Source organism: Podarcis cretensis, assembly GCF_951804945.1.
Source record: "Podarcis cretensis genome assembly, chromosome: 8".
In the NCBI taxonomy this organism is placed as follows: Eukaryota; Metazoa; Chordata; class Lepidosauria; order Squamata; family Lacertidae; genus Podarcis; species Podarcis cretensis.
The window spans coordinates 39,683,716-39,708,964 of NC_137177.1; the positions used below are offsets into that span (position 1 = coordinate 39,683,716).

Genomic DNA, 25,249 nt, shown 5'->3' on the forward strand with positions numbered 1-25,249 from the left:
CTTACACATATTTATTCAGAATTATGTTACATGTTCTTCATCTGGGCTTATTTCCAAATGAGGCCGGGATGGAAGCCTCTGACTTTCATTTAAGTGGTATTGCTTCGTATATCTGCTTATGTATATGCCTTCTCTATCAGCACACATATTCTATAGTAGAATAAGATCTGTGGGTGCCTGGTCAGAGGTTTTTAATGATGCATTAAGGCTGGTGTGAATAACTGGTGGTCATTGATCTAATTTCATTTAGATGGCAAAGGGTAAAGAATGGGAGAGGAGACAAAAGGGAGTAGGTTTCAGAAAGAGCCCTGTGTAGCTGTCATTCAATAGCTTTTAGTCACTGGAGAAGCGAATTGGAATATATGATTGTCCAGCAAATTTATACATTCGAAAACGGTAAACTTGGTTTAAATAAATATGAAAATGGCACTAAGCTAGTACCAGAACACTCAGCGTGGGTTGCTTTTTGTCTAGCAACCTTCGTTCCTCTCAGAATGGAAGGACTGCCCCAGAAGTCACTAAAGATCACTAATTAAGAAGAAAAGGGGAACGAAAGCACCTTTTAACAGCACTCATAAATTCCACGTGTGCATGCGGTTTTTTGTTTTGTTTTGTTAAGAATAGCTAAGATCTCGCGCTATTACAGAACACTGCGATTTAACTAGTGATTTCATCAGCCTTCTGTAACCTGGTGCCCTTCAGTGTCTTTTAGCTATTTAAAAGCTTGGGCCACCCACTGTCATCCTAACCTACCTACAGGGTTATTGTAAGGGTTAAATGGGAGGTGGGGGAACCGTGTGCTCCACCCTGAACTCTTTTGGATAAATAGCATATGTAGAAATGCATGCAATAAAAAAAGTATATAGCGTCCCCCGGTGTTTTGCTCCTAGCGGCGGGTGGGCGAACTAGCTGTGTGGCCTTCCCAAGGCTGCTGGACACAAGCCCTATGGCTAGGGGTGCTGGGAACGAGAGTCCAAGGTGGCGAGAAAGCTACACAGGCGATGCCCATCCTCCCACCCGTCCATCCGGGTCTGCCTGGAGCTCCACCTCCTTCCCTCTTCCCCCTGCTCAACTCCCTTCCATCCTCCTTGCGCGGGAGGCTTTCGCGAACTGAAGAGCTTTGGCGCGCCCCGGCTGCCTTATGCACGTAAACTCTGACGTCAGCAGCCGCGGCTTCCGGGCTTCCCCACGTGTTTGTCACGCCGAGGGCCGGGCTGCCCCGTCGCTCTGCCCATGGCGGCTGGCGCTGCTTCTCCGCCTGTTCCTCCGGTGCTCCTGGGCCTGCGCGATGCGGCTGTGCCGCCGACGGGCTCCTGCCAGGCCGGTCTCCTTCAGCTCCACGGGGCGGCGAGCAAAGTGGGCGGCTCTGCGGTGAGGAGGCGGCGGCGGGCAGCGTGGCAGGGAGTGGGCGTGGGGCCCTTTCTGAACTTCCTCGGTGCCTTTGGCGGGGGGGGGGAGAGAAACCGCCTCTCCCCACCTCTTTTCAAAAAAAAGCCCCCAAAATCGTCCCTTCACCTCGGTTCTCAGTCCGAGTTTATGCGGGTTTACTCGGAAGTAAAGCCCAGTGTGAGTCCAGGAACCCGCAGGTAGGGTAGCTGTGGCAAAAAAACGGAATCGCTGCTGAAAAAAGGCTCGGAGGTGGCACGGAAGTGTCTGCTTCTTAGTTGCTTTTGCTCTAAACTGAAAAGTTCCAGACTCTGCATTCTTTTTCATAAGAGTCTTTGCACCCCCTTGAGCATTTTGGTTAAAGACTCTGTAGAATGACTGGTAGCCATTGATAGATGTCTCATTCCTCATGAAGCTGTCTAATTTCCCTTTGAAAACCATCTAAACCGGTGGCCACTGCCACCTGATGGACTGGTTTGCATGCTACAATAGGACACAGTTCATATTAGACCATTTTAAATCCTGATTTAATCTTAGACCATGATTTAATCATAAATGTGCCTCCTCACTGCTACACAAGTCACCACACAGTTCTTGCCTCCCCGCCGGCCAAGAGGTGCCTGTGCAGCTCAAGCAAACCACAGTGCAACTTGTCATGTTGTCTGAACCTAAACCATGGTTTGTTTGTTAAACCATAACGGGTTAGCCAGAAATAAAACTGAAAACAAAACTTCACTCTGAAATGAAGCATAAGCTTCAGGTTACATGTCACATAATGGTGACCCAAGTGGCTTGTTTTGAGACAAACTGGCTTATTATGATATCTGAAAAAGACATATGTGGCATAATTGTTGAACCACCACCATACTCATTTTTATTAATGGTTTGTTGTGATGAGTAGAACAAGGGAGTGCTGCAGATCAGAAAGTAGTTTTAATGGACAAGTGCTGCAGTGCCAATGGCAAATCTGAGCCACTTTTGGGAGGGTCTTTTTGCTGAAAACACAATTTAAAATAATCTACTTCTTTTTCCTTTTTCACCCTAGGACTGTGCCCCTTCAGTCACTCTGGTTCATCCTGCCTGTGAGGTTTGCAAGGCTGGCTTGGCACACATTGTGCAGATCTATTGCCCCCTTGAAGGCTCACCGTTCCACCGCATCATTAACGTGTTTGCTTGCACAATGAAAAGCTGCTGGGGGAACTCCAAAAGGTGTGTGGCAGTTTATTTGCCTTTGCTCTGTGATTGTGGCAGTGCTGAAAGTGGCTCTTGGATGCTAGAGTCATATACTTAAGTAAAAAATAAATACTTTATAGCATGTTCAAAACTCTCTCAGCAATCCTTCCAACCTTGCAAGGTAAGTCAGTTCTATCCCTTACTGCAGATTAGTGAGAGTGGCATCTGCCCATGGGTAGAGTTCATGCCTTGTATCATGAAAGTTCCTGTTTCAATCCCTGGCATCTCCAGGTAGGAAAGTAAATGACTCTTTTCTGAAATGCTGGATTGCCACTGCCAGTCAGTGTAAACAATACTGAGAATGATGGTCTGACCCTAGTATAAGGTAAGGTAGCTTTTTGTGTTTCCAAATCCACCTTGTGATGGAGAAGGGAATCAAACCACAGACTGCCTGATTTATATTTTAGCCACCTACACTATGCTACTAATAATACTATGAAACTTGAAAACTTTGACCCACCAACATGACTTCCGTTTCTTTCGTCCTGCTTGGCTTGCTGCACATCTAAAGCTGGAAGGTGTTGCGGTCCCAGTATCTGCAAGTGCAAGGAAAAGAAATGCAAGACTGCAAATGGAAGCAGGTATTGTGCACCATCAGGGACATTTTCTTTAGGTCAGGGGTAGTCAACCTTTTTATACCTACCGCCCACTAGTGCATCTTTCCTGATGGTAAAATTTCCTCACCGCCCACCAGCGCTCGATGGAAGGAGGATTCAGCTTGTGCCTCTACCGCCCACCTAGAATCCTGAAATGCCCACTAGTGGGCGGTAGGGACCAGGTTGACAACCCCTGCTTTAGGTAATAATAGCATGCGGCCAAAGGTAACTGATATTTGGCCTTGTAGTATCTGAGACTTTTAGCATCTCTTCCCTCTTACAAATATAGCAGCTGCACAATGTTGCCTGCTGCTCCTAAACATTGATGATTTCCCTCTCACACCCCTTGGCATCATGGCATGTGTGGGAGGGGAGGAGGTTTAAACCTTCCTGCTCAGCACGCCAGCATGAGGATGAGAATACATGCTCTGCGTATGTTGATCTGTAGAGATCAAGGGGACTCTCTGTGTGCTGTTTAACCCTGCTTATATATTTGTAGCAAAAACTGCAAAGAGTTTTGTTGTACCTTAAAACGAACAAGTTTCTTGTAGCCCAGTTTTGTAAGTATATTATAGCCTATTATTGAATCGGCTTAGAATTCGACAAGTGGCCCTAATAGAGAAATTGACAAACAAAATATGACTAAAGGACAGAGACTTGTTTACAACTGATGTTGTAGTTTTATGGATTACATGGAGAAGAAAAACAACCCTGAACTCTCATAATCATCCACACCTTTTTGGTTGCTCTTGGTTAAATAATATTCTACGCTTTAGACTACTGACGGTGTATTTTTACACTGCATTTTCACTGTATACCTCAAGATACTTTGTTAAGGGGGAGACATTATTTTCAAAAAAATAAATAAAGCTATCATTAAAAAAAGTAACGAGGTTCTGATGACATCACTTTTTGAGGGCTGGAGCCTACCACTGGCACCCATGAAAAAATGAGTCTTTAAGGTGCAACAAAGCTTTTTGTTGTTGTTTTTCTGCAACAGACTAATGGAAATTCTTGCTTTATTTCTGTGGGGCTGTACTACTTATAAAATGTCAAATGCCAGCTTCTTTCCAGGACCTTTGATTTGAAACCTGTCTAAGGTTGTGTCCTTGTATTCACAGAAGCAAGAATGTCTGCTTGCAGCCAAGGACTGGTGTGAGGAAGCAGATGACTGGGGAGAAGGCAATGAAGCAGCTGCTTCTGAATACACTACAGGCCACAGCCGTGACTTGCTTGCAGTGTCGGACTCTTTGCTCAGAGAAGGAGATTGCGCAGCACAGTTTCAGGGTCTCAGCCTGGAAGCACCCCCCAGTACCTCCCACCCTTTGCACTCCCATAATCTACCTGGGGAAGAGCAAATCATGCCCAGCTGTGTCCCTGAGTTCCAACCTTACTACATCAGTGTTGTGGAAGAAGAAGACTTCCTCTGCTATGAAGATACAGGCCATGCCCAAAGACTCTTGAAGGAGTATCAGCAGAGGGAGGGTCTTGATTTGGAACAATTGATGTTGGAAAGGTGAGCCATGGAGTTGGAGCTAGTGTGCAAGTGTTACAGCAGGAAACCGCTAGAAATCTCTGGTTTGGGGAGCTCCCAAACTGGAAAGCCCATTTCAGATTCCCATTCTCTGCTGCAGCAGTATCTTCCATGACTCTTACCCAACAAGTATCGGAGCTCCAAGGTCAGTAAAACCAAAAAGGGGCAGACCAGTCCCTTGACACATCTCCAGACCTCCATGGTCAGTGGCAGTATGCAAGGGGTTATGTGTGGGCAGAGTGCTGCTGCTGCTGCACTCATGTCCTGTTTGTGCACTTTCTACAGACACACAGTTGGCCACTGTGAGAACAGGGTGCTAGACTAGATGGACCCCCTCTGACCTGATCCAGGTACAATAGTCATTTTCTTGATTCTGAATTTTATAGCCAATATACAAAGAACAATGTGTTGATTGTGAAGGAATTTACAGGCAAAATCGCAGCTAAATGTGGCTGGTTTTCTTCTGATTTAATAGTGCCTGGCGCCACATAAATGTGGATTTAAAGCAGTTATCTGTAGATTTAGCATCTAAGATGCTTTGGTGCTCCTCACACACACACCCCAAACAGCCACCGTGACTACTAGATAAGTCCATGTCTTCCATGTCTTATTCCTTTTTATAACACTAATCATTGTATTGCAGGACTGAAATTCTATCAGTTTTCAGTCGCAATTCTGTTTTGTGTCACCGGGAGTGTATTTCAGATGTCGTCAAGGGCCTTTAGATAACTCTGTTTCTACCTACTTATAATAGAAATGGTCATTGGATAGAATTTTGTTTTTATCTTCACTGAAAATGTGTCTTGTACTGCACTTCAGCCACTGAGAGTCTCCGCTGATAATGGAACAGCCTTTCCCAGCCTGGTGCTCTCCAGATGTTTTAGACTGCCACTCCCATTAGCTCCAGCCATCACGGATGTATGATGTTGGGGCTGATTGGAGTTGTAGTCCAAAACATCTGGAGGGCAACAGGTTGGGGAATGCTGTTTTACTGCCCCTGCTGGCCAGTGCTCATGTTTTGAAAAAAGACAACCCAGTGGTCAGTATTAGATAGCTTCTAAATACGTTATTTGGCTTACGCAGCCCAATCCCAGAACAATATCCCATCCACTAGTACAGGTAAACCCTTAGTATTTTTTTTCAGTATAATGGTTGGTTTGTGCTGGATGGATGCATGGAAATTAAAGTTGGATGTGACATTTTGGGAAAGGGCCTCCGTGGTGGAGGGTCTGCTTTGCAGGTGGGAGTTCCCAGGGTTCAATACCCAGCATCTCCTGGTAAGGCTGAGAAAGTTTCCACACCTGAAACCCTGAGAGCCACTGCCAATTTAGACAGCACTGAGCTTGATGCATCAAGCCATCTTCCTGTCTTGTTGTGTCTGGTTACTGACACGGCTGCTCAACTAATACCCACTTGATTTATTCATTTTCTGTTAAGTAGAAAAGATTCCACAGTTTGTGCTGTCCTTCTGGTAATTTCACAGTTACTGTAATATTTGCAATTTCTCCCCCCCCCCCACATGCTTAGCTACGCATCCGATGGTGAGAAGTATGAGAAAAGTGAAGCTGAAAAGAGACACCAGGTGTTCCTTAAGTTCATGAAAAGGATCTCTCTCTGCCCGGAACAGATCTTAAGGTAGGCTGACCATTTCCATTTCTCTGTGATGGAGAAAAGGTCTTTAGCAGAAATGAAATTAGCCTGTCTTTATAGACACTTTCTACTATCCTCTTTTAACCATTAGGTATTCCTGGGGTGGCCAGCCTTTATTTATCACCTGCCCTTCAACAGACATTGGGTCAGCAGCCCCACCTTGTAATATCTGCAAAAGCAAGAGAATCTTTGAATTTCAGCTTATGCCCACCTTGGTCAGCATGCTCAAGACAAGAGTTGACGGTATGAAGCCCTTTCATTAAAGAATTCAGTTTGCAATCATTCCCTTGGGCATCTGGTTAGTGGAGAAGAGGGTGCTGGGCTAGATTAGCCCCCTTTGGTCTCATCCAGCTTCAGGGATCCTCCAATGTTCCTTTTCTTCATCTCCCGTTCATTTTATGAACTTGCGCACGGCGTATCTTAAATTATTTTAAAATACCTTGAAATGTATGTTTGCAGAAACAAAAAGAAGATCTAAGAAACACTTTTCCTTCTCTTTTTTTGAGAAAAACCAATTGAATTGTGAGAAAACAACAGAGGTATCCAAAGGAGATATTCATTTCTGTGCTTTAAATGAACTTTCAGAAACATCTCCATAGGAACAAAGGAAGCTGTCTTCTACGGAGTCGGGCTGTTGGTCCAGCTTGCTTTGTATTGTCTACACCAGGGCGGCCAACTTTTCGTATCAAGTGGGCTGCAAGAACCTATGGGCTGTACACTGCCTTGTTGTATGCTTGGGGCAGCTGTTCCCCTAAATCAATAAAAAGACATAGCAAGCTGAGGTTCTGGGGGGGCCCCTCACAAAAGGCCTGGCTACACCCATGGTCACAAGTGGGACAGGAGAGCCAAAATTTGATTCCCTCCCCAAAGAACTGGGCCTTGGGAAGGAGGCATGTGGCTCTGGCAGGGTCCTAGAGCCTTTTCCTCAAAGCTGGGAAAGCGCTAACTAGGCTTTGGAAAGGACACTGTCAGACCTCTCACATCTCCTTTCCAAAGCCTAGTGCCTCACTTACTGAACTTTGGGGAGGCAGTGTGAGGGCTGGGGGAGGGGTCATGTGTTGCGAGGGCTGCCAAAAAAGGCCTTGAGGGCCACACGTTGAGCCACCCTGGTCTACACTGACTGGCATCAACTGTCGGGGGTTTCAGGCAAATACGTTTTCCCAGCTGTACCTGGAACCACTTGGGAATGAACCAGGGACTTTCCGCATACAAAGCAGATATATGGGTGAGTATAATAATATTAATGCTTTTCTTCCCCCCCCCCTTTCCCCCTCACCAGATGTGTCAGTGGAATTTGGAACAGCATTGGTGTATACTTGTGAGAAGAGCTGCTGGCCGGCCAATCAGCCAACAGCCTTGGAAGAATTTATTTTTGTACAAGAAGATCCAGATCAGAAATTATTTAAATAGATTTTATTTAATTCCTTGTAGCTGTGTTTTTTAAAAAATAAATAAAAAATAAATGCAGTAACAACTTGGTTGAGATGCCAGCTTTCTGTTTAGTCAGTCTGTAATCAGTGAATTGATGAGTAGCATGCCCAGAACTATAATTCACGCAGAGACAGAGAGGTTTGTACTCCTCTAGCAATTCTTGCTCTCTTCTACAAGCCTTCACCGACCTGGTGCCCTCCAGACATTCTGGACTGACTGGAGCTGATGGGGGTTGTAGTTTGAAGTGTCTGGAAGACTCCACGTTGGTGATGTCAGCATTTACATAGCATGATTCCTTTTGACTCTGAGTGGCATATTTTAACTCAGTGGGAAGGAATGCACCTCTGCTTTCCAAATTCTGGGCAATAATTGACAATGGTTTCCCACTGTAGAGAAATGTAAGAGAGAGGAAATCCCATCATTCAGAACTCATGGATATTTAATGAAGCTGAACGGTGGAAGATCCAAGATGGATAAAATAAAGTCCTTCTTCATGCAGCACATAGTCAAACTATGCAACTCACTCCCACAGGAGGCAGTGATGCTCAGATCCTGCTCACATGTGGCCCAGTTCTGCTGTAAATTGAAATACCAATAGTTTAGCTACTCCTGAACTATTGAGAGCAGGTGTGGTGTAGTGGTTAAGAGCAGTAGTCTCATAATCTTGGGAACCGGGTTCGTGACTTCGCTCCTCCACATGCAGCTGCTGGGTGACCTTGGGCTAGTCACACTTCTCTGAAGTCTCTCAGGCCCAGTGACCTCACAGAGTGTTTGTTGTGGGGGAGGAAGGGAAAGGAGAATGTTAGCCGCTTTGAGACTCCTTCGGGTAGGGATAAAGCAGGATATCAAATCCAAACTCTTCTTCCTTGATGCAAATGTTTAAGATAGGAGGGAAATAAAAATAGTATATGGAAACTGGAGAGCATCTTAGAAGCTCAGGCATAGTGGACCACCATAAAGAAAGGCAAGATGAAGGCTGAAAGTAAAATGAGGAAGGGTGTCTTGTTAGAGCATGCGGGCAGGGTGTATGCAGACTATAACTTAAACCTTTTGGTTTTTTAGGGCCCATTTGTGCAGTTTCGGAATAAAATGTTTCTTCAAAATCAACTCTGTCCATGTTCTGGGGTATTCTGCACTCCGATGTGCAGAGTTGGGGCAGCAACTACTCTGCCACAGGCAACAAAATGTCCTGTGCACCAGAATTAAGTGGCAAGACCGATGTAGTTTGTAGCACCTGAGTGGGATGGTAGGGTTGCCTACATCTCCCTTTGCATACCATGATGTTCCCATGTGCAAGTTTTTTTGCGAAGGCTTCACCCTCTCTCCAGCATTTAACGTTGCCAACTGGTAGCCTATTTATTTCTGCAAGGACCTTAAATCCACAGGCACGATTTAATTAATTGATTTATTGCATTCAACTCCCACCTTCCTTTCTCCCCCATCTTCATTTAATCCCCACTACAATGCTGTGAGGTGGGTTAGGCTGAGATGGGAGGGAGGGAGGGAGGGAGGGACTGGCCCAAGGTCACCTAGGGAGCTTCATGGCTGAGTAGGAACCGGGTCTCCTAGGTTCCTAACTGTTGCACCACGTTGGTTCTCTCGCAACCCCCCCCCCCCTCGCGTTTTTATCCCCACAACCACCCTGCTTGGTAAGTCAGGCTGAGAGATGGTGAGACAGATGAGCTCCACTGCAGCGTGGAGATTCGAACCCTAATCTCTCCATCCTTAGGCCGACATTCTAACCACAAGACCACGCTGCCTCTCGCTAGGTGATGCGTATGGGCTATACGTCCTCCCAGCCGCTAGGAGTCGTCGCGCCGCCGCTGCAGGCGCCGCTCTGGGGCTTCCCGCTCCATGACGGCGAGAGCGCGGCTGCGCCCGAAGAGAGGACATGAGGGGAAGGGCCGCGCATGCGCGAAGGCGCTGACTCCGCTTCACTCGGTGCCTTCTTTTTCCCGCCCGCGTCCCTCCGTCGGCCTCTGAGGCAGCGGCGATGGCGGTGGCGGCGGCCGCCCTGCCCGGAGAGCTGGCCCAGGCCGTGGCCGGGGCGCGGCTGCTGGTGGTGGGCGCCGGAGGCATCGGCTGCGAGCTCCTCAAGGACCTGGTGCTCACAGGGTTCGCCAACATCGACGTGGTGAGGAGGAGGTGGCGGCGGCGGGGAAGGCCCTCCGGGGAAGGGAACCAAAAGCAAAGCGGAGCCCGCCCTGGCCGTTATCCCCCGCGGCCGGCTCTTATTGGGTCGCCTCAGCGTCCCCCTCCCCCACCCGAGAGGGGGAGGGGCTTCGGGATGTGACGCCATCGCGCTTGTTTGGATTGGGGTTTCGTTGTTTTCATTTCCAAGGCGGGACCCCCCGCGAAGTGCCGCTGCTTCAGCCTCGGGTAGCGGAGGGCAGGGCAGATTCCTTCGTTCGTTGCATTTATAGCCCACGTTTTTCTCCAGGCAGCTCAATGTGGCTTCCGTGGTTATCCCCCTCCTCATTTAACCCCCACAGCAACCCTGCGAGGTAGGCTAAGCTTAGAGTGGTACTGGCTGGCCTAAGGTCACCAAGGGAGCTTCATGATGGCCAATCAGGCCCTGGTCCGACACTAACCCAGTGTTTCTCAAATTTGGGTCTCCAGCTATTGTTGGGGCTACAACTCCCATCATCTCTAGCTAGCAGGACCACTGGTCAGGGATGTTGGGAGTTGTAGCTCAACAAAATCCGAGGACCCAAGTTTAAGAAACACTGCTCTGACCACTGCATGTTGCTGCAGATCAGGGATTCTAATAGCTTCCTCTGTGATGAGTGAGGCTTTGTTGATGTGCTGTAGTTCCAGATCCACCAATGGTTGTGACTTGGAATAAGCTAGCTTCCTAGGAGCAGTCTATTGCTGAGTGATCAGTTGCTACAGACACAGTGCAGAGTGTATGTGGTTGTTTATGTTCTGCTTGTGGGTTTTTGAGGGGCACCTGATGGGCTATTTTTGTAGACATAATGTTTGCCAGAATGAGTCTTTGATCAAGCAGTCTTTATAGATGTTCAGGCTTGGCAGATGCTGTTCTTGTGCTGACACAGAGTACCAGATTGTTAGATAAAATAATGCCATCTTTGTGAGCTCCAGAACCATCATCATTAATAATAATGATAGTAATTATTAATATTTATTAAATTTGTATACCACCCTTCAACCATAGATCACAGGGCAGTTTACACAATCTGGCTGGCTGCTTCTAGGAACAGGATGCTAGACTTAGATGGGCTCTTGGTTTGATCCACTAATAGCAAACCCAATTTATCTGTTACATTTTTATCTCCTCCTTCCTTCAGTGTGGCATGTATGGCTCTGTGTTCCTATCTTATTCTCCCACCAGCCCTGTGAGGTAGGCTAAGCTGAGAGATGGCAACTGGCCCACACTCAGCCATTCATGGCTAAGTAGAGATTTGAATCACTTAGATTTGAACTTAGTCCTTTTCCAACACTCACCATTATACTGAATTGGTAGTTATAAAGGTTTGTAAAGGTTTGTAAAGATTCATGGTGATAAACACGGTGGGGAAGTCTTTTTGCAGCTATTGACTGATAGTGAAGAATGAATTCAATGGAGTCAATATACCTTCTAGCAAATGTCAGGTTCAAACAATGGGGGGTAACCTTCAGTTATTATTGTCATCTTCCCAGAGGCCTTTGTCTGGGTGCTACTAAAAAGTTGATGGATTTAAGAGTCTGTCCAGCAAAGCATTTGTTGTGTGTATTTTAAGTCCAGCCTATCAGCTGCTGGGGCGTGAGCGCTTAATGTCCCTGCCCCCAGCACATAGCTCATCCCATCATAAAATATGAAAATGCATTAGGATCTGTGCCTTGAATCCATGTCGGTGGTGCTGGCAAGCAGTCGTTTTGTCATTTTTAGTGTGCAGTCTACTGATAACAGCTTTAATACTAGGGATGTTTGAGGGGAGGTAAAACCATTCAAATTCAACAAGTTCCATTTTAATTCTGCTGGATCACACATTAGTCATGCCCCTTGGAAAAGCAAAGAGAGGGAGAGAGGAGTGGGAGGAGACTAGCCACTGGTAGGGTGAGAGGAAAGGAATTGGGAGAGAAGCAACTGGAGAAGGTGGTGCCTGTGGCATTCATTCAGAAAATCCAAATGTACACATACACACTTAAGATCCAAAAAGGTTGGTGATCTCTGCTTTTGCAATTTCACATATATAATTTTTCAACAATATGGTTGAATTTTCCAGTCACATTTTCAATAGAGTTATCACTCTTCTGTAGTCAGAATAGACCAGAGTACGTGGATCAGCATTGCCCACTAGATCAGATTGTCATGTCAGAACTTGACTAATTTCATTTTATGATGCAAATAGAACCAGTTAGGTTGCTAGTTGATTATTCCATGGTAAGTCTAGGAAATCAAATGCACTATTAAGCCACACTGCATTTTTTCAGAACTGAGGACAAGAAGTATGGCAGAAATGTTGCTTCTGGTTTCAAATTCATTGCTGCCATGTTTCTTTTAACTTTTGTACATCCTCTTGACTACCATAAAACAGACAGTGGAACTATATTTTAGAATACAGTACACCACTTTGGAATTCAAGAATGGGGTAGTATGGCTAGGCTAGTTCTGTTTTCTGTGATGTGCTGTAAGCTCAGTATTTGCCAATGAATTATATGATGGAAAAACCTGTAGATGTACTGCCCATCCATTTGTAGTTTGAAGTGTTATAGTCCTAGAAGAAAAACTTGATAAAATTCTATTTCTACTGGTGTTAATTAGCCTATAGCTGTAGATCAAATGGGGCAGCACATTTTTTAAAGACACTGATTTCTGATAAAGGCAAGGTACAGTTTTGTTAATCGGAACAAATATGAAGTGTTTGTAATTAATCTATTTCTAGATTGATCTGGATACTATTGATGTCAGCAATCTCAACAGGCAATTCTTGTTTCAGAAGAAGCATGTTGGAAGATCAAAAGCTCAGGTAAGGGGAATTTCAAAGTGCAGCTTTCACAATTTAATTCAGTATTGTTTTTGATACAACTTTAGAAGAATACCTATTAGGCATCTGCTAGAATTAAATTTCATGTGATAACTTCAAGAAGTTCACCTTGACTATGTTTACTTTATGATATGTTCCTTTATATATTTAATATGTTTGTATCATAATAGGCCATGAAACAGAATTATCTTCAAAGCTCAGAAGATAATTGGGTGCTTGAACATTTTTGTAAAAAATCAATAAGGCTATTTCTAACTCATAGGAGGAGGTTTAAGATGACTAGATTTGTAAAAATTATCTGTATGTGTTCTTGTTGTCTTGCAGGTTGCCAAGGAAAGTGTGTTAAGGTTTCATCCTGGAGCTAACATTATAGCTTATCATGACAGCGTAATGAAGTATGTCTGATTCTTCTTACATTTGGAATTTGTATCTGCTTTGTGAAAAAAAGCCCACAAAAAGTGACATATACCCCAAACAATTATTAGCTATGGGTGTCCACACTATTAGTCATTAGTGGAAATGTCACAGGCAATTTTGTTCTGGGTGGGGAATAGATAAGAAAAAAGCAAACTATTTCCATTTGGGTCCTAGGCAGATCTTGCATACATCAAAAGTTTACAGAAATGACACAATACCCTGTCAATGAGCCATCAATGCAGTAATAAAACAATTACTTTTATTTTGCCCCAAACTATTTTTTTCTCCATGGACGCAGAAAATGGCTGTTTTAAAAGTTTTACTTGTTTTATTTGTGCTGTGTGATGGTTGGTGTAACTAGTGCAACCAGAAAATATTGTGATGTGCTGTTTGGCAGATGTTGTATTCATGTGGTCATATACACCTGTCGCGTCAATATCAACAGGCATTTATTTACTGACCCCCTAAACTGGATCTTGTCTTCTTTTTCTGCAGCCCTGACTATAATGTGGAATTTTTTCGTCAGTTTACCCTAGTTATGAATGCCTTGGATAATAGAGGTATGGTTTATCTTTGCTATAATGTGAGACAACTGAGACCTGGAGTTTTGAAATGTCTCTGTTCTGACATGAATGTGCTTGAAAACTGAGAGACTGTGCAAAGCTGGATTCCTAATAGTCTATTGGGACTATTGGGACAAGTGGTATCTTTACAAACTGTACTTTTTAATGCAATCTGAGAAGTCCTATCAAAAATGCTACATATGTTCTCCCCGCTGTACAGTGAGGTTGCAGTATTGAACATATCTTATTTGGGTTACCTGAGGAGGAGGAGAGGATAAGAAAGTTTGCATTTGAAAATCAGTGACTCTTCTTCTGTTTACAGCTGCCCGTAACCATGTGAACAGGATGTGTCTGGCAGCTGATGTCCCCCTCATAGAGAGTGGAACTGCAGGCTACCTTGGACAAGTAACAGTTATCAAAAAGGTGTGGCAATGATACTGTGTTTTCATATGCTGTAGTATTATTATCCCTTAAGTGTGGTTTTCAACTAACAATGGAAACATGATTGAAAAATTATTTTCTACCTTTCCCCCTCTGTAGGGAGTGACGGAATGTTATGAATGTCAGCCCAAACCAACCCAGAAGACCTTTCCAGGTTGTACTATTCGCAACACTCCTTCTGAACCAATCCACTGCATTGTATGGGCAAAGTATTTGTTCAAGTAAGCTAATTTTTTTAACCATAAAGTTCTTCAGTGATCTGATTTGTGAGCACCAGGGGAAACTGGCTAGATCCAGCTTTTCTGTACCTGATACACTGTCGTGGTTGTTTTGCAAAGTGTAGAAGAGTCATGAATTTGATGGCCTTGTGTGTCTGGCAGATTAGCTAGGTGCTACGATGCAGCTACGGGAAATCTAGAACATCAGGCTGGTCTGGTCTGTTGTGTGTAGGTTGCCTTGAGTGCTTGTTCCTATAAAAAGATATCTAATATGTTTTGATAATCCATAGAGATCACTCCTTCCTATACAAGTGCCAACAGGATTGTAGCAAAAATGGATTCCTTAAGAAACAAGAGGGGAGTTGTCAGCATGTTTAGAGGGAACCTCAGCATTATGCAGAAGTACAATATAACTTTGAAAAAGAAAAGTGAAATGAAAAAACTTGGGAAAAGCAGCCCAGCGAGTACTGAGCATGCTCAGTACCTTTAGAATAGTAGCAGTTGAAAAAGAAATATGAAATGCAGGAGGGAATGGCATGCTCTCCTTTGAAGAGAGTTTGAGTACAGAGTTTTATTGCAGTTCCTATTTGTCAGGGCTAGTTACCATCTCAATTTTGTGTGAATGGTTTGGATGTGAGACATCTCTGACCTCTGTTGCAGTATAAATTGACTTTTCCCTTAGAGTTGGTTTTTTAAAATTACACCCCACTTTCCTTGTGTCTTAAAGCAGTTTGCAAAGGAAAAAAAATAAAGCATGCTATTTGGAGGAGCGACTTAATGGCTAAAACCAAACCTTTATGTTAACAGCTGGACATAGCACTACCATAAATAACTTGCTTTCAAGATTATTCAAGCAAAGACATTTCAGTCTCTAACCACCATTTGTGTTTTAAAATGTAGTCAGCTGTTTGGAGAAGAAGATGCTGATCAAGAAGTGTCTCCTGACAGAGCTGATCCTGAAGCTGCTTGTAAGTAAAAAAAAAAAAAAAAAGACAATTTTGTGCTTCTCTTGGGGAGTCCTTCTATCAGCTGTGCAACTTTTGGTTGGGTATCAGCTGCCACAGAATAATATTTTCCTTGGTCCTCAGCTGCAGAGTTGCAAAGTTCTGTGTATATGCTGCATATAGGAGAACCATCAGTAGTTGCTTAATATTTACTCTTAAATAACCAACATTAGTATTGCTTTGAATCCTGGTTCATTAATTGAGCCATAACATTCTGAATATTTCAGGTAACATTCTGGTTCTTTAGTAGACTAGTTTGTTGAAAAAGTAGAAGAAACCTCCTGACTAGGTTTCCCTCTTTTGGTAAAATTGTATCTGTGCCACGTGAGTGATCTTGATAGCAAATGGAAAATGTCATCTTATTGACAGGGGAGCCAGCAGAAGCTGAGGCCAGAGCAAGAGCATCTAATGAAGATGGTGATATTAAACGTGTTTCAACCAAGGAATGGGCTAAATCAACAGGATATGATTCGGTTAAACTCTTCACTAAGGTATTTGTCTTAAGTCAGTGGCATTTGCAGAAATTTCTTTTTATGCCCCTGTTAAGCAGGGGCAGACATGTTGTAAGAGCTGCTTTACACTTGCACCTGCTTTTCACCAACTGTTCACATTAGGCAAGCATTGACTGTGTGGATATTTCAGTGCCTGGCTATTTGTTTACTCAGGATTTCAACTTAGTTGCTGGTTTTCATAGAATTGTAGAGTTGGAAGGGACCCAAAGGGTCATCTAGTCAAACCCCATGCAAGGAAGGATCATAGTTTATACAACATTATCCGGTTGTATGCTTTTAATGGTGTACACGGCTTGGATATTTTTAATTGAAGTGGTATATAAACTTGACTAAAAAATAAAATAAATATAGCAAGGTGCATTTGGATTTTTCAGCCCGAATCCTCTTCCTGTGCAAATGGCAGAGTGCTAAAACTCAGGACACTGTAGGGTCAGTCGTGACCAGCAAAACACACCTATCCTCCTCTTGTCCCTGTGGTCTTTCATTTGGGTTAGAGATAATGGCTAAATTAGTGATGGGCTGTATGAGGAATGGGAAGGTTGTCAGAAAATAAAAAGGACACAAGTAATTGGTCAAGGGTCTATATAATAGCAAACTTTGTGCCCTCCAGATGTTTTAGACTGGCCATTGGTCAGCAGTGATAAGAGTTCTGGTCTGCAACATTTGAAGGGTGCCAGGTTAGCTGCTCCTGTTCTGCATCATCATGAAATATCAGCTAATAAAAGGAGTTGAGTTAACAAAAGCTTGCTGCAGACTGGAAGGAGAGGGACACTGGCATGCAATACCTTCTCTAGTTCTGATATACAAGGCTGGATTAATTAAATCTTTAGAATTTATAAACAGAGCAGAGTATGTCTGCAACTTTGTTCTGAAAAGTGTGAATGTTACTTTGCTAAGTTTACTTCTGGTCAAAATGTGCAATATTTCACTCTGCAGCTTCAAATATGTTTCCAAGAGTTTGGTTGCCAGAATTAAGCATGTTTCAATAAACCCAGATATCGCACTGGCCATGTTTTCCCAACCTGCACTTTCCTCACAATCTAATTGTGTTGCACTTCAGTAAGCAGAGCCCCTAGAATGAATCCTGTAGTGAGAACATGCTGATCACAAGACTGATCACAAATACGGGCTCTTGGTGCCTAGAGGAATATGCACTGGTGTTCAATATTAAATGTTAGTAGATCTGAAATGTACTCTTGAAAGCACATCAGTTGATAGTAGGCTTCTCTTCTAAATCTTATTTTCTAGCTTTTCAAAGATGACATCAGATATCTGCTAACAATGGATAAGCTCTGGAGGAAAAGGAAACCTCCAGTTCCTCTAGACTGGAATGAAATACAAAATCAGGGTAAGCATATTATTATTTGCCTTTCTTTGATACTTAACAGTTGGGCTGTCTACTTTTAAGGTAAAGTATGAATTTTATTACTGAACTGCTGCAGAGCTGTTGCAGGTGCTTAGTTTTGGTGTTGGGATGTGGTTCCTGAATCTGCCCTATTTAAAGAATAGTTTGGGGTGTGATAGCAGCTGGGATAAGATATTGATCGATGAAGACACCTGAGTTTATAGTGTGCATCAAGGCTGGCCAATGGGGTGCTCTCCAGATTCTGCTAGACTCATAGCATGGCTAGTGGTCAGGGATGATGGGAGTTGTAGTTCAGCAACATCTGGAGGGGACCATATGGTTACCTCTGACCCTGAGGTACTGCAGCTGCACTTCCAAATTTCCTCAGACGATATGCTTTTCACATATTCACTACAAATCCTTGTGATGAAAAATCCAGTAAATCAGCCATTTGTGCTACTGAATTAGCTTCAGACTTAGGTTGGTAGCAGTGGAAGCATTTGCTGACTCCTTAAAGGCATGTGTGTATAGATGGGAAAACAAAACAAGTTGAATTTAAAGACGGTTTTAACAAACAAGTTTCTCGCTTCCTTTCCTTTAAAGAAAACAGCACATCTGATCAACAGAACGAGCCTTCCTTGGGCTTGAAAGACCAACAGGTTCTGGATGTCAAGAGCTACGCACGTCTGTTTTCTAAGAGCGTAGAGACTCTGAGAGCTCAACTAGCGGAAAAAGGTGATGGAGCTGAACTTATATGGGACAAGGTTAGTTCAGCAAACGTTTGGGGATGTGTTGCATGCAGAGGAGTAAAAATGTTTGGATTCTAGCACAGCACTAATAGTAAATATGCCTAGCACACTAGGGGTAAGTGTTCTCAGAATATCTTCTCTACAGAAAATTGGCTGTCTTTGAGCCTTGTAAATGGCATCAGACTGTTGAACAGATTTGTAACCTCTGCTGGGCTTTGCAAATTATCAATTTTAGATGCAGCCTCTGTTAGCTATAGATGCAGAGGGAACAATCTACTGGGCAGGTATCGAGCGGAATCCCTATAGAAACAAAGTGCAGTTCTCCATTCTTGTTTTCCTTTCCAAACTATTAGAAGCAGAACAGAATAAAAAGCTACACTAAAAGTGATAAAGCTGCCTAAGGGAAAATGTCAGCAGATAAAATTTGTTTGTTTATATACCACTAATTCGTTTTTAAAAATCAAAACAGTTCACGACAACTACATAAAACCAAATAATAATATTATATACAGAAGTTAAAATCAGAAATCGGATAACTAAAATTAGTCTGTTTATTTAGAAAACTTGCGCAAATAAAAAGCTCTTAACATAGTACATAAACCTTAATAGAGAAGATGCCAAGTGGACCTCTCTAAGGATGACAAGACCCTCTCCCCTGTTAACACTTGCCTTGTTTCCAAAAATCCTTCTGAAAAATGATCTTTGTGCTGAGATTCATTTGGGAGCAGGCAGTTTAGATGGGATACTGTGAAGGGCTTTAAAGGAGAAGACTTTCACTTTGAATTGGACCTAGAAACTATGTACCTTATGGATGAATGTACCTCTCTCCAAAACTTTATTTTAACAATGAGTGGTGTAGGGCACAATAAAAAATGGGGAGTATAAGTGATACTTCATAGATGAAGAGAGATTCTGTTTAAATATGTTTTTATATATATAATAATGGACTATCTTTAGAAACTTATCTGTTCCCATGGTTTTTATTGGAAAAGCAGTATAATCAAACTATATCTCAAAGGCTCATTGCTGTGATTGAACTACTTGATTTTTACATTCTTGGGGGATTAGTATCTCACCACTTCAAGGGATGGAAATGCTGGACTCATGGCTCAGCTGTCAGTGTGGCCACAAAATAAAAGTTAGTCATATTAAGTTGCATTACAGAACTGTTACTTAGTACTTATAGCAATTTTAACAATTAGAAGGGTATGTTATATGAGTAATGTGTTAAAAGAGTTTGAGGTCAAGCTTATTTTATACAGTTATTTTTTTCAAGTTCCAGAAATGCTTCTGTTCACTCTAAAATGATCAGTATTTTCTATTTTACTTCAAAATGACTATTTAACAGGATGATCCTTCTGCAATGGACTTTGTTACTTCTGCTGCAAACCTCAGAATGCATATCTTTAGTATGAACATGAAGAGCAGATTTGATATCAAATGTAAGTGAAAAGCTTATATTTATTTTCTTGAAGGATTTGCTCTGTCCTTGTTTTAATATGCTGCATAAACTCCTTATTTCTGCTTCTTCCACAGCAATGGCAGGAAACATCATTCCTGCAATAGCTACCACTAATGCCATAATAGCTGGTCTGATTGTGCTGGAGGGTTTAAAGATTCTCTCAGGAAAAATAGAGCAGTGCAGAGCAGTAAGTGTGGCGTTGATTTCCTCTCTCTTCTCTTTTGCTTGTTCATGCTGGATAACTGATTCCTTTTTTTCTTATCTTATGAAGATCTTCCTTAATAAACAACCAAACCCAAGGAAGAAGCTACTTGTCCCCTGCGCTTTGGACCCTCCTAATCCCAATTGCTATGTGTGTGCAAGTAAGCCAGAGGTGACAGTGAAACTTGATGTCAACAAAGTCACAGTTTTGACGCTACAAGATAAGGTGAATGAGCCTCTCCCTTCATCCACCTCTTAGGTTTTTCAGTTTAAGCACCGTTCCTAAATCGCTAATCTGCAGACTCTGTTCTGCACCTTAGGCCTTAAAACACAGGTAGGGAACCCCAGGCCTAAGGGCCACGTGCGGCCCTCCAAACCTCTCTGCCTGGCCCTTGGAACTCTCCTCAAGCGTTGCCTCTCACTCATCCTGTTTCACACCCACCCTCGGGGTTTCTTTGTAGCTGGAATTTTTCCCTGCTCTTCGATTTTGCTTTTTGTTTCACTAAATGGAGGATAGAGAGGTACCGTAAGTGTGGGTGTGTCCTGTATAAAGGTCACATTTACATTCCTTGCTCCACCCACTTTTTTTCTCTGGCCCCACTCACCGCTGGCACATGTCCAGAAAGGGTATGTGACCCTAAGGCTGAAGAAAGCAGGAGGCTCCCACACCCTAGTCAACACACACAGAGATGGGGCTTGAGATTTAACAGATTTCATCTGGCCAGAAATGGTTAGTCAGACCAGAAAGACACGGACTGAAAATAAGTTGGGTTGCATACCAACACTACAGATGCAAGGCGAATTTTGTGGCTGGTGCACAAAAAAGTGTTGTTTAGATCATGTATAAGAAGGGGGTTGGGTGTAAGTCTTGGAAAAGGATTATTGTTTCAGTGTCTTGCTTCTAGATTTTACCCCCCCCCTTGCATCCTTTCAGATAGTGAAAGAAAAATTCAATATGGTAGCACCTGATGTCCAGATAGAAGATGGAAAGGGGACTATTCTGATATCCTCCGAAGAAGGAGAAACTGAAGGTATGAAATGAAAGTGATACTGGTGTGGCCAAAAGTCAGCCTGACATTTAAGGAAGCTCCACACTTTATGTCCTGTGCACTGCAACAAACACACAATGTGCCAACACTGTGTAGCCTTGTGTCTGCCTCTGGGTCCTCTGGGCCAGGTGATCCATAGATGTGGATATTATCCAAGCTGTAGTTGGACCCTCATTACTACAGTTCTCAGATTTGGAGGATTTTGTTTGGGTTATACAATGCAATCCCAGCTGCAGTCATGTATTATTAGGGGTCCGGCAACAGGTACTAGCAATCAAACCAGGAATGGAGATATCAGCAAGCCGCTAGAAATGATCCCATAGCCCAGCCTCCCAAGCTGGGAGGTTTTCTTAAGTGTAGCTGCTGGCTTTGAAGTGTGCAGCCTTCCATATTTCTGGCAAAGAAAAGAGTATACATGATGTATAAAATTTTAACATAGATCAATAGGTATTAGCAGCCTTACTTAGCTTACTTTTCCTTTGCTTTTGAGTGTTTTGAGTTAAGAAAAGCCTTGGAGGTGACTGATGTTTCTACAGAGTAGCTGATGCTGCTTTTCTCCTGTTTTCCCCATGTCCCCCTCAGCAAATAACCACAGGAAATTGTCAGACTTTGGGATCCGAAATGGTAGTCGGCTGCAAGCAGATGACTTTCTGCAGGACTATACCCTGCTGATCAACGTACTGCACAGGTGAAGGCCATTGATTTCCTAGAGTGCTATCGGAACCAGAAACTGCAACTCTGCCAAAAGAACCTTCAGATTAAATAAGTGATATAAGTCTTGCTAATACAGAGACCAGCTCTGCATTTGTGAAAAACACAAAATTGAGAGCCAGTAGCGTTCTCTAATATGCAAGAATAACTTCCAGGCCCTCCCCATTGGCACAGCATCCATAACTGCCTTTGAGTGTACTGTGGTGCTTAGGCAAGCAAGGGTTGAATAAGCCAGCACCTCAGGTTGAATAAGCCATTTCAGAAACTGCCTCTTATTTGGCCATCGTAGTGTTTTGGCTCATTTGACCATCATCTGAGTGTTTTTTTCTGCATTTTTTTTTTTAAATCAGTGAGGAGCTTGGGAAAGATGTGGAGTTTGAAGTTGTTGGTGATGAAGTTGTTGGTCCCAAACCATCAGAACAGCCAGTCACTAAGAATATCACCAATGGAAGTGATGATGGGGCACAGCCCTCAACATCCACAGGTAAAGACTGGCAGTGGGAGGGAACAGTATCGACATACCTACAGCTGCTTGGAGGTACTGGCAGCCCCTTAAAATTCTAGGACGCAAGATAAACCTTTATAAAGCCTTACAAATTTTCCTGGATCTTGAAAATTCACTTAAGCCCCTACAATTTTTGCTTTAGCTTTTGCACATCCAATTGATATATCTTAACTCACTGAGGGACCATGCATATATGGATTGAGCTGGCCCATTATTTTCTAAGATGGCAACTTGCCATCACTCTCAGTATCATTCATTGTCTTGAATATTTGAAAACAGTCATGTGCCTCATTTTAGGTACAAGTGTGGAACATTTAGCCTATTTATGTTAAGCCGATATTTAAAACAACAGTGCTAGGCTGCACTGCAGTGACTCTTTTCTTTTCCAGCTCAAGAGGAAGATGATGATGTACTGATAGTTGAGACTGAGGAAGGTTCTTCAAGCAATGCTGATGACACAGAAAGCAAGAGCCGGAAAAGGAAGCTGGATGAGAAGGAATACACTGGCACCAAACGGCTGCGCTCAGAACAATTGGCTGAAGAGCAGGATGATGTGATAGCACTAGACTGAGTGCTAGAATGCTCCAACCAGTAGGACGTGCCAATAGGATGATTGCTAGGGTGTGCAAAATGTCCACAACTAGGACTCTGGCTTGCAGCATCTTGCCATTTTCGCTTGGTAGGACTTAGAACTTCTCTAGTAAGATTTAGTAGACATCTAGTTTATAAGCATTGTGGGCATGAAAACGAAGCATGTCTAATTATATAATGCCTGAAAGATGGATTGTTATGGGAATATAAGACAACTCCTGTTTGCTGAAATGGTTTTATCACTTGGTGACTTCTGAGAGGTTTTTAATTCTTACTGCTTGTTAGCCTAGCCTAGTTCTAGCCATTTTTCACACCCTCAAACCAAAACCTTGAAAGCAAAGATGTGTCACGTTTCAAACAGTCAGCCGGCACAATGTACATTATTGTAAAACAATGTTGATTGGTCAGCTAGTACTGCCTGATGTGTCAGTGTCAGAAATGGATCTTGGTGTACTGTTACAGCTTCAGGTTATTTATATGGGATGTTTTGTAAAACTTTAATGCTACTCTACCATTCATCTGATGGACCAAAACAACAGACAAACTATTTGCTACATTTGTTTGAAAGCCCACCTATATGGAAAGTTGAGGATTTGTAAAGTGTATACAGTCTTCATACTTAAAGCTGTACTAATAGTTTTAAGCATCCTACAGGGCTTCTGAAAACATCCTTTGTTGGAATTGAAAAGGGAGGGTTTTTTTTAATAAAACATTTTGTCACTGCAGTTTTTTGATAGTCTTTATTCTTCCACTACCCAGGGGTTGGATTCAACTTCCTAGGTGAAAGTTTCATGGCTGTGTAAAGTTTGCCTGGCTATGTTACAAGTGACCAACTACTACAGAGGTCTGTGGTTCTCCTGGACTGAGTCAGGAACACTTAAGAAGTTGACTGTGGCTGGTCTTTGCTGTTCTCTCCACCACCACTGCTGCCTGAACCCTTGCTCATAAATAGATTTGTAGCAGAAATAAACCAAGGCAGAAGGGCAGGGTGTTCAGTTTAGTGCTCACTACTACCCTGGCACCCACCCTGCCTACTCTGGACCAGGCTTGTGGTTGTCCTTGCAAAGATGTTAGATGGTGTAAAAATAGTTTTCACCTTAAACCTGAATAATTCTCTTTCAGCATTGACTTTAAACACAAAGTTAACTCAAGTATCCATAATCAAATGGAAGAGTTGGGAAGGATACTATTTTCTGGAAGTACTTCAAAGCAGTCTGATAGCTTACACATTTTTCACAAGTGCTGATGCTTCAAATTCTGTCTTCTGCACCTATTGCATAATATTTGCTTATTGAAACTAAAAAGATCACCACCTGATGTTGGTGTTCTAACTCTTTAGTTTGACTTCTTTTGATTCTGTTAGAATTGGCAGGTCACCTCCAGGGCCCGCGTGTGGCCTTGGTGGCTGAGCCATCCAGATTCTACACACTGAAAAGCTGCATTATGTGACCTATATTAATCATGCAAATAGCAATGATTCCTCTTTACATAACTGTCTTTTTACTGTTTTGCATAATTGATACGCTATAACTTGGTTGATCTGCAAGACACCTTTTGGCTATGGGGAAACTGACAAATAGTGTTGTTTCTAATAAGTTGGTCAGAGTCATTTTGCTCTGTGCCACAGATTGTCCCTTCAGTGCAGGGTGTGCTATTGCACCCCCCCTTCCTGACTGCTGGCCTAACAGATGGCTTCTCAGGGATGAGGTTATTGATGCATTTATTAGCAGTGGCCCAATGGGTGGTCCACAGGATGCTTTTATTATTGGTAGTGGTTTTGTTTTGTTAAGGGATAGCAGGTGTTGGACCCTGCACCCTCCCTGCTTTTGGGCTGCTTATGATTAGTCGGAGAGCTAATCTAGTGGAACAGCTGGCCTGCTGGAGCTGTGAGAATGGAAGTTGCCAAGTGTTCACTGCAGCCGTGAGTTCACTGCATTGCCATTGGTAAGTGATCATTCTGCATCTACAACCCCTCCTTTCCAGCATGTAGATAATTTTGGCAAAGTGCACTGAGTGCAACACAGTAGGTGTTGAGAGTCTGATGCAGCACAGAACCCTGCTAATCACTGGCCTGCTGCAATCTCAGCGCAGATTGGCAATGGAAGTCTCAACCCACTAATGGAAGTTTACCTTCCAATGCAAATATCAAGTGGGGCAAAAAAAGGCTGTAGTTTGAGACCTTGCCACCAGGTGTGTGTGCCCCCCCCCACTGGTAGCATTGCAAAATGGCCCCTTTTGCTTCTAAGTGAGTGGCTGCCACTTCCAAGAAGTAAAGCACAACACTTGGACCAGAACTGTGTTGAAGCTGAAAATGCCCACCTCTCCTAACAACAGGCACCCTAGTCTCTGCTCAGAGGGGTCCCACAAAGCGCAAGTGCAGTGTGAGCCGGTGTGGGTTAGTGGTCAGGGTGTCAGACAAGGACTTGGGAGACCAGGGATCACATCTCCACTCAGCCATCAAAATTCACTGGGTGGCTTGGGGCCAGTTACTGTTTCTCAGCCTAACCTACTTTACAGGGTGGTGAGAATGAAATGGAGAGGGGAGGACTGTGTATGTCGAGCTTTACAAAAAAGGTGGAATACAAATGTAATAAAAATAATAAGTAATGTAGCTCTTCTTATTGCACCAAAACTTTCCCAAGGTAATCCTTGCAGCAGATGGG

General features: G+C 43.2%; 2 protein-coding genes across 2 annotated transcripts; both read left to right on the top strand.

Moving 5' to 3' along the window:
• Positions 1–1,182: 1,182 nt before the first annotated feature.
• Positions 1,183–7,877, top strand: PDCD2L (programmed cell death 2 like). The gene is made up of 7 exons (XM_079988461.1): positions 1,183–1,371; positions 2,432–2,595; positions 3,131–3,200; positions 4,337–4,731; positions 6,277–6,384; positions 6,491–6,642; positions 7,679–7,877. The coding sequence occupies exons 1-7, from the start codon at positions 1,234–1,236 to the stop codon at positions 7,807–7,809; spliced, it is 1,158 nt and encodes a 385-aa protein (XP_079844587.1). The 5' UTR covers positions 1,183–1,233; the 3' UTR covers positions 7,810–7,877.
• Positions 7,878–9,790: 1,913 nt separating this feature from the next.
• On the top strand, positions 9,791–23,311 carry UBA2 (ubiquitin like modifier activating enzyme 2). Its single transcript, XM_079988445.1, has 17 exons — positions 9,791–9,964; positions 12,717–12,800; positions 13,143–13,213; positions 13,731–13,795; positions 14,121–14,221; positions 14,339–14,460; positions 15,358–15,425; positions 15,831–15,952; positions 17,222–17,321; positions 17,922–18,082; positions 19,416–19,509; positions 19,604–19,716; positions 19,801–19,956; positions 20,665–20,761; positions 21,362–21,467; positions 21,841–21,974; positions 22,385–23,311. The coding sequence occupies exons 1-17, from the start codon at positions 9,824–9,826 to the stop codon at positions 22,564–22,566; spliced, it is 1,917 nt and encodes a 638-aa protein (XP_079844571.1). The 5' UTR covers positions 9,791–9,823; the 3' UTR covers positions 22,567–23,311.
• The last annotated feature ends 1,938 nt before the right edge of the window (positions 23,312–25,249 follow it).

Excerpts from the sequence above, each read along its gene's own strand:
- PDCD2L (XM_079988461.1), top strand. The coding sequence starts at position 1,234 with ATGGCGGCTGGCGCTGCTTCTCCGCCTGTTCCTCCGGTGCTCCTGGGC. Across the intron at positions 2,596-3,130 it reads TGCTGGGGGAACTCCAAAAG|CTGGAAGGTGTTGCGGTCCC; the intron begins GTGTGTGGCAGT and ends GCACATCTAAAG. Across the intron at positions 3,201-4,336 it reads AAGACTGCAAATGGAAGCAG|AAGCAAGAATGTCTGCTTGC; the intron begins GTATTGTGCACC and ends TTGTATTCACAG.
- UBA2 (XM_079988445.1), top strand. The coding sequence starts at position 9,824 with ATGGCGGTGGCGGCGGCCGCCCTGCCCGGAGAGCTGGCCCAGGCCGTG. Across the intron at positions 13,796-14,120 it reads GAATGCCTTGGATAATAGAG|CTGCCCGTAACCATGTGAAC; the intron begins GTATGGTTTATC and ends TTCTGTTTACAG. Across the intron at positions 15,953-17,221 it reads CGGTTAAACTCTTCACTAAG|CTTTTCAAAGATGACATCAG; the intron begins GTATTTGTCTTA and ends CTTATTTTCTAG.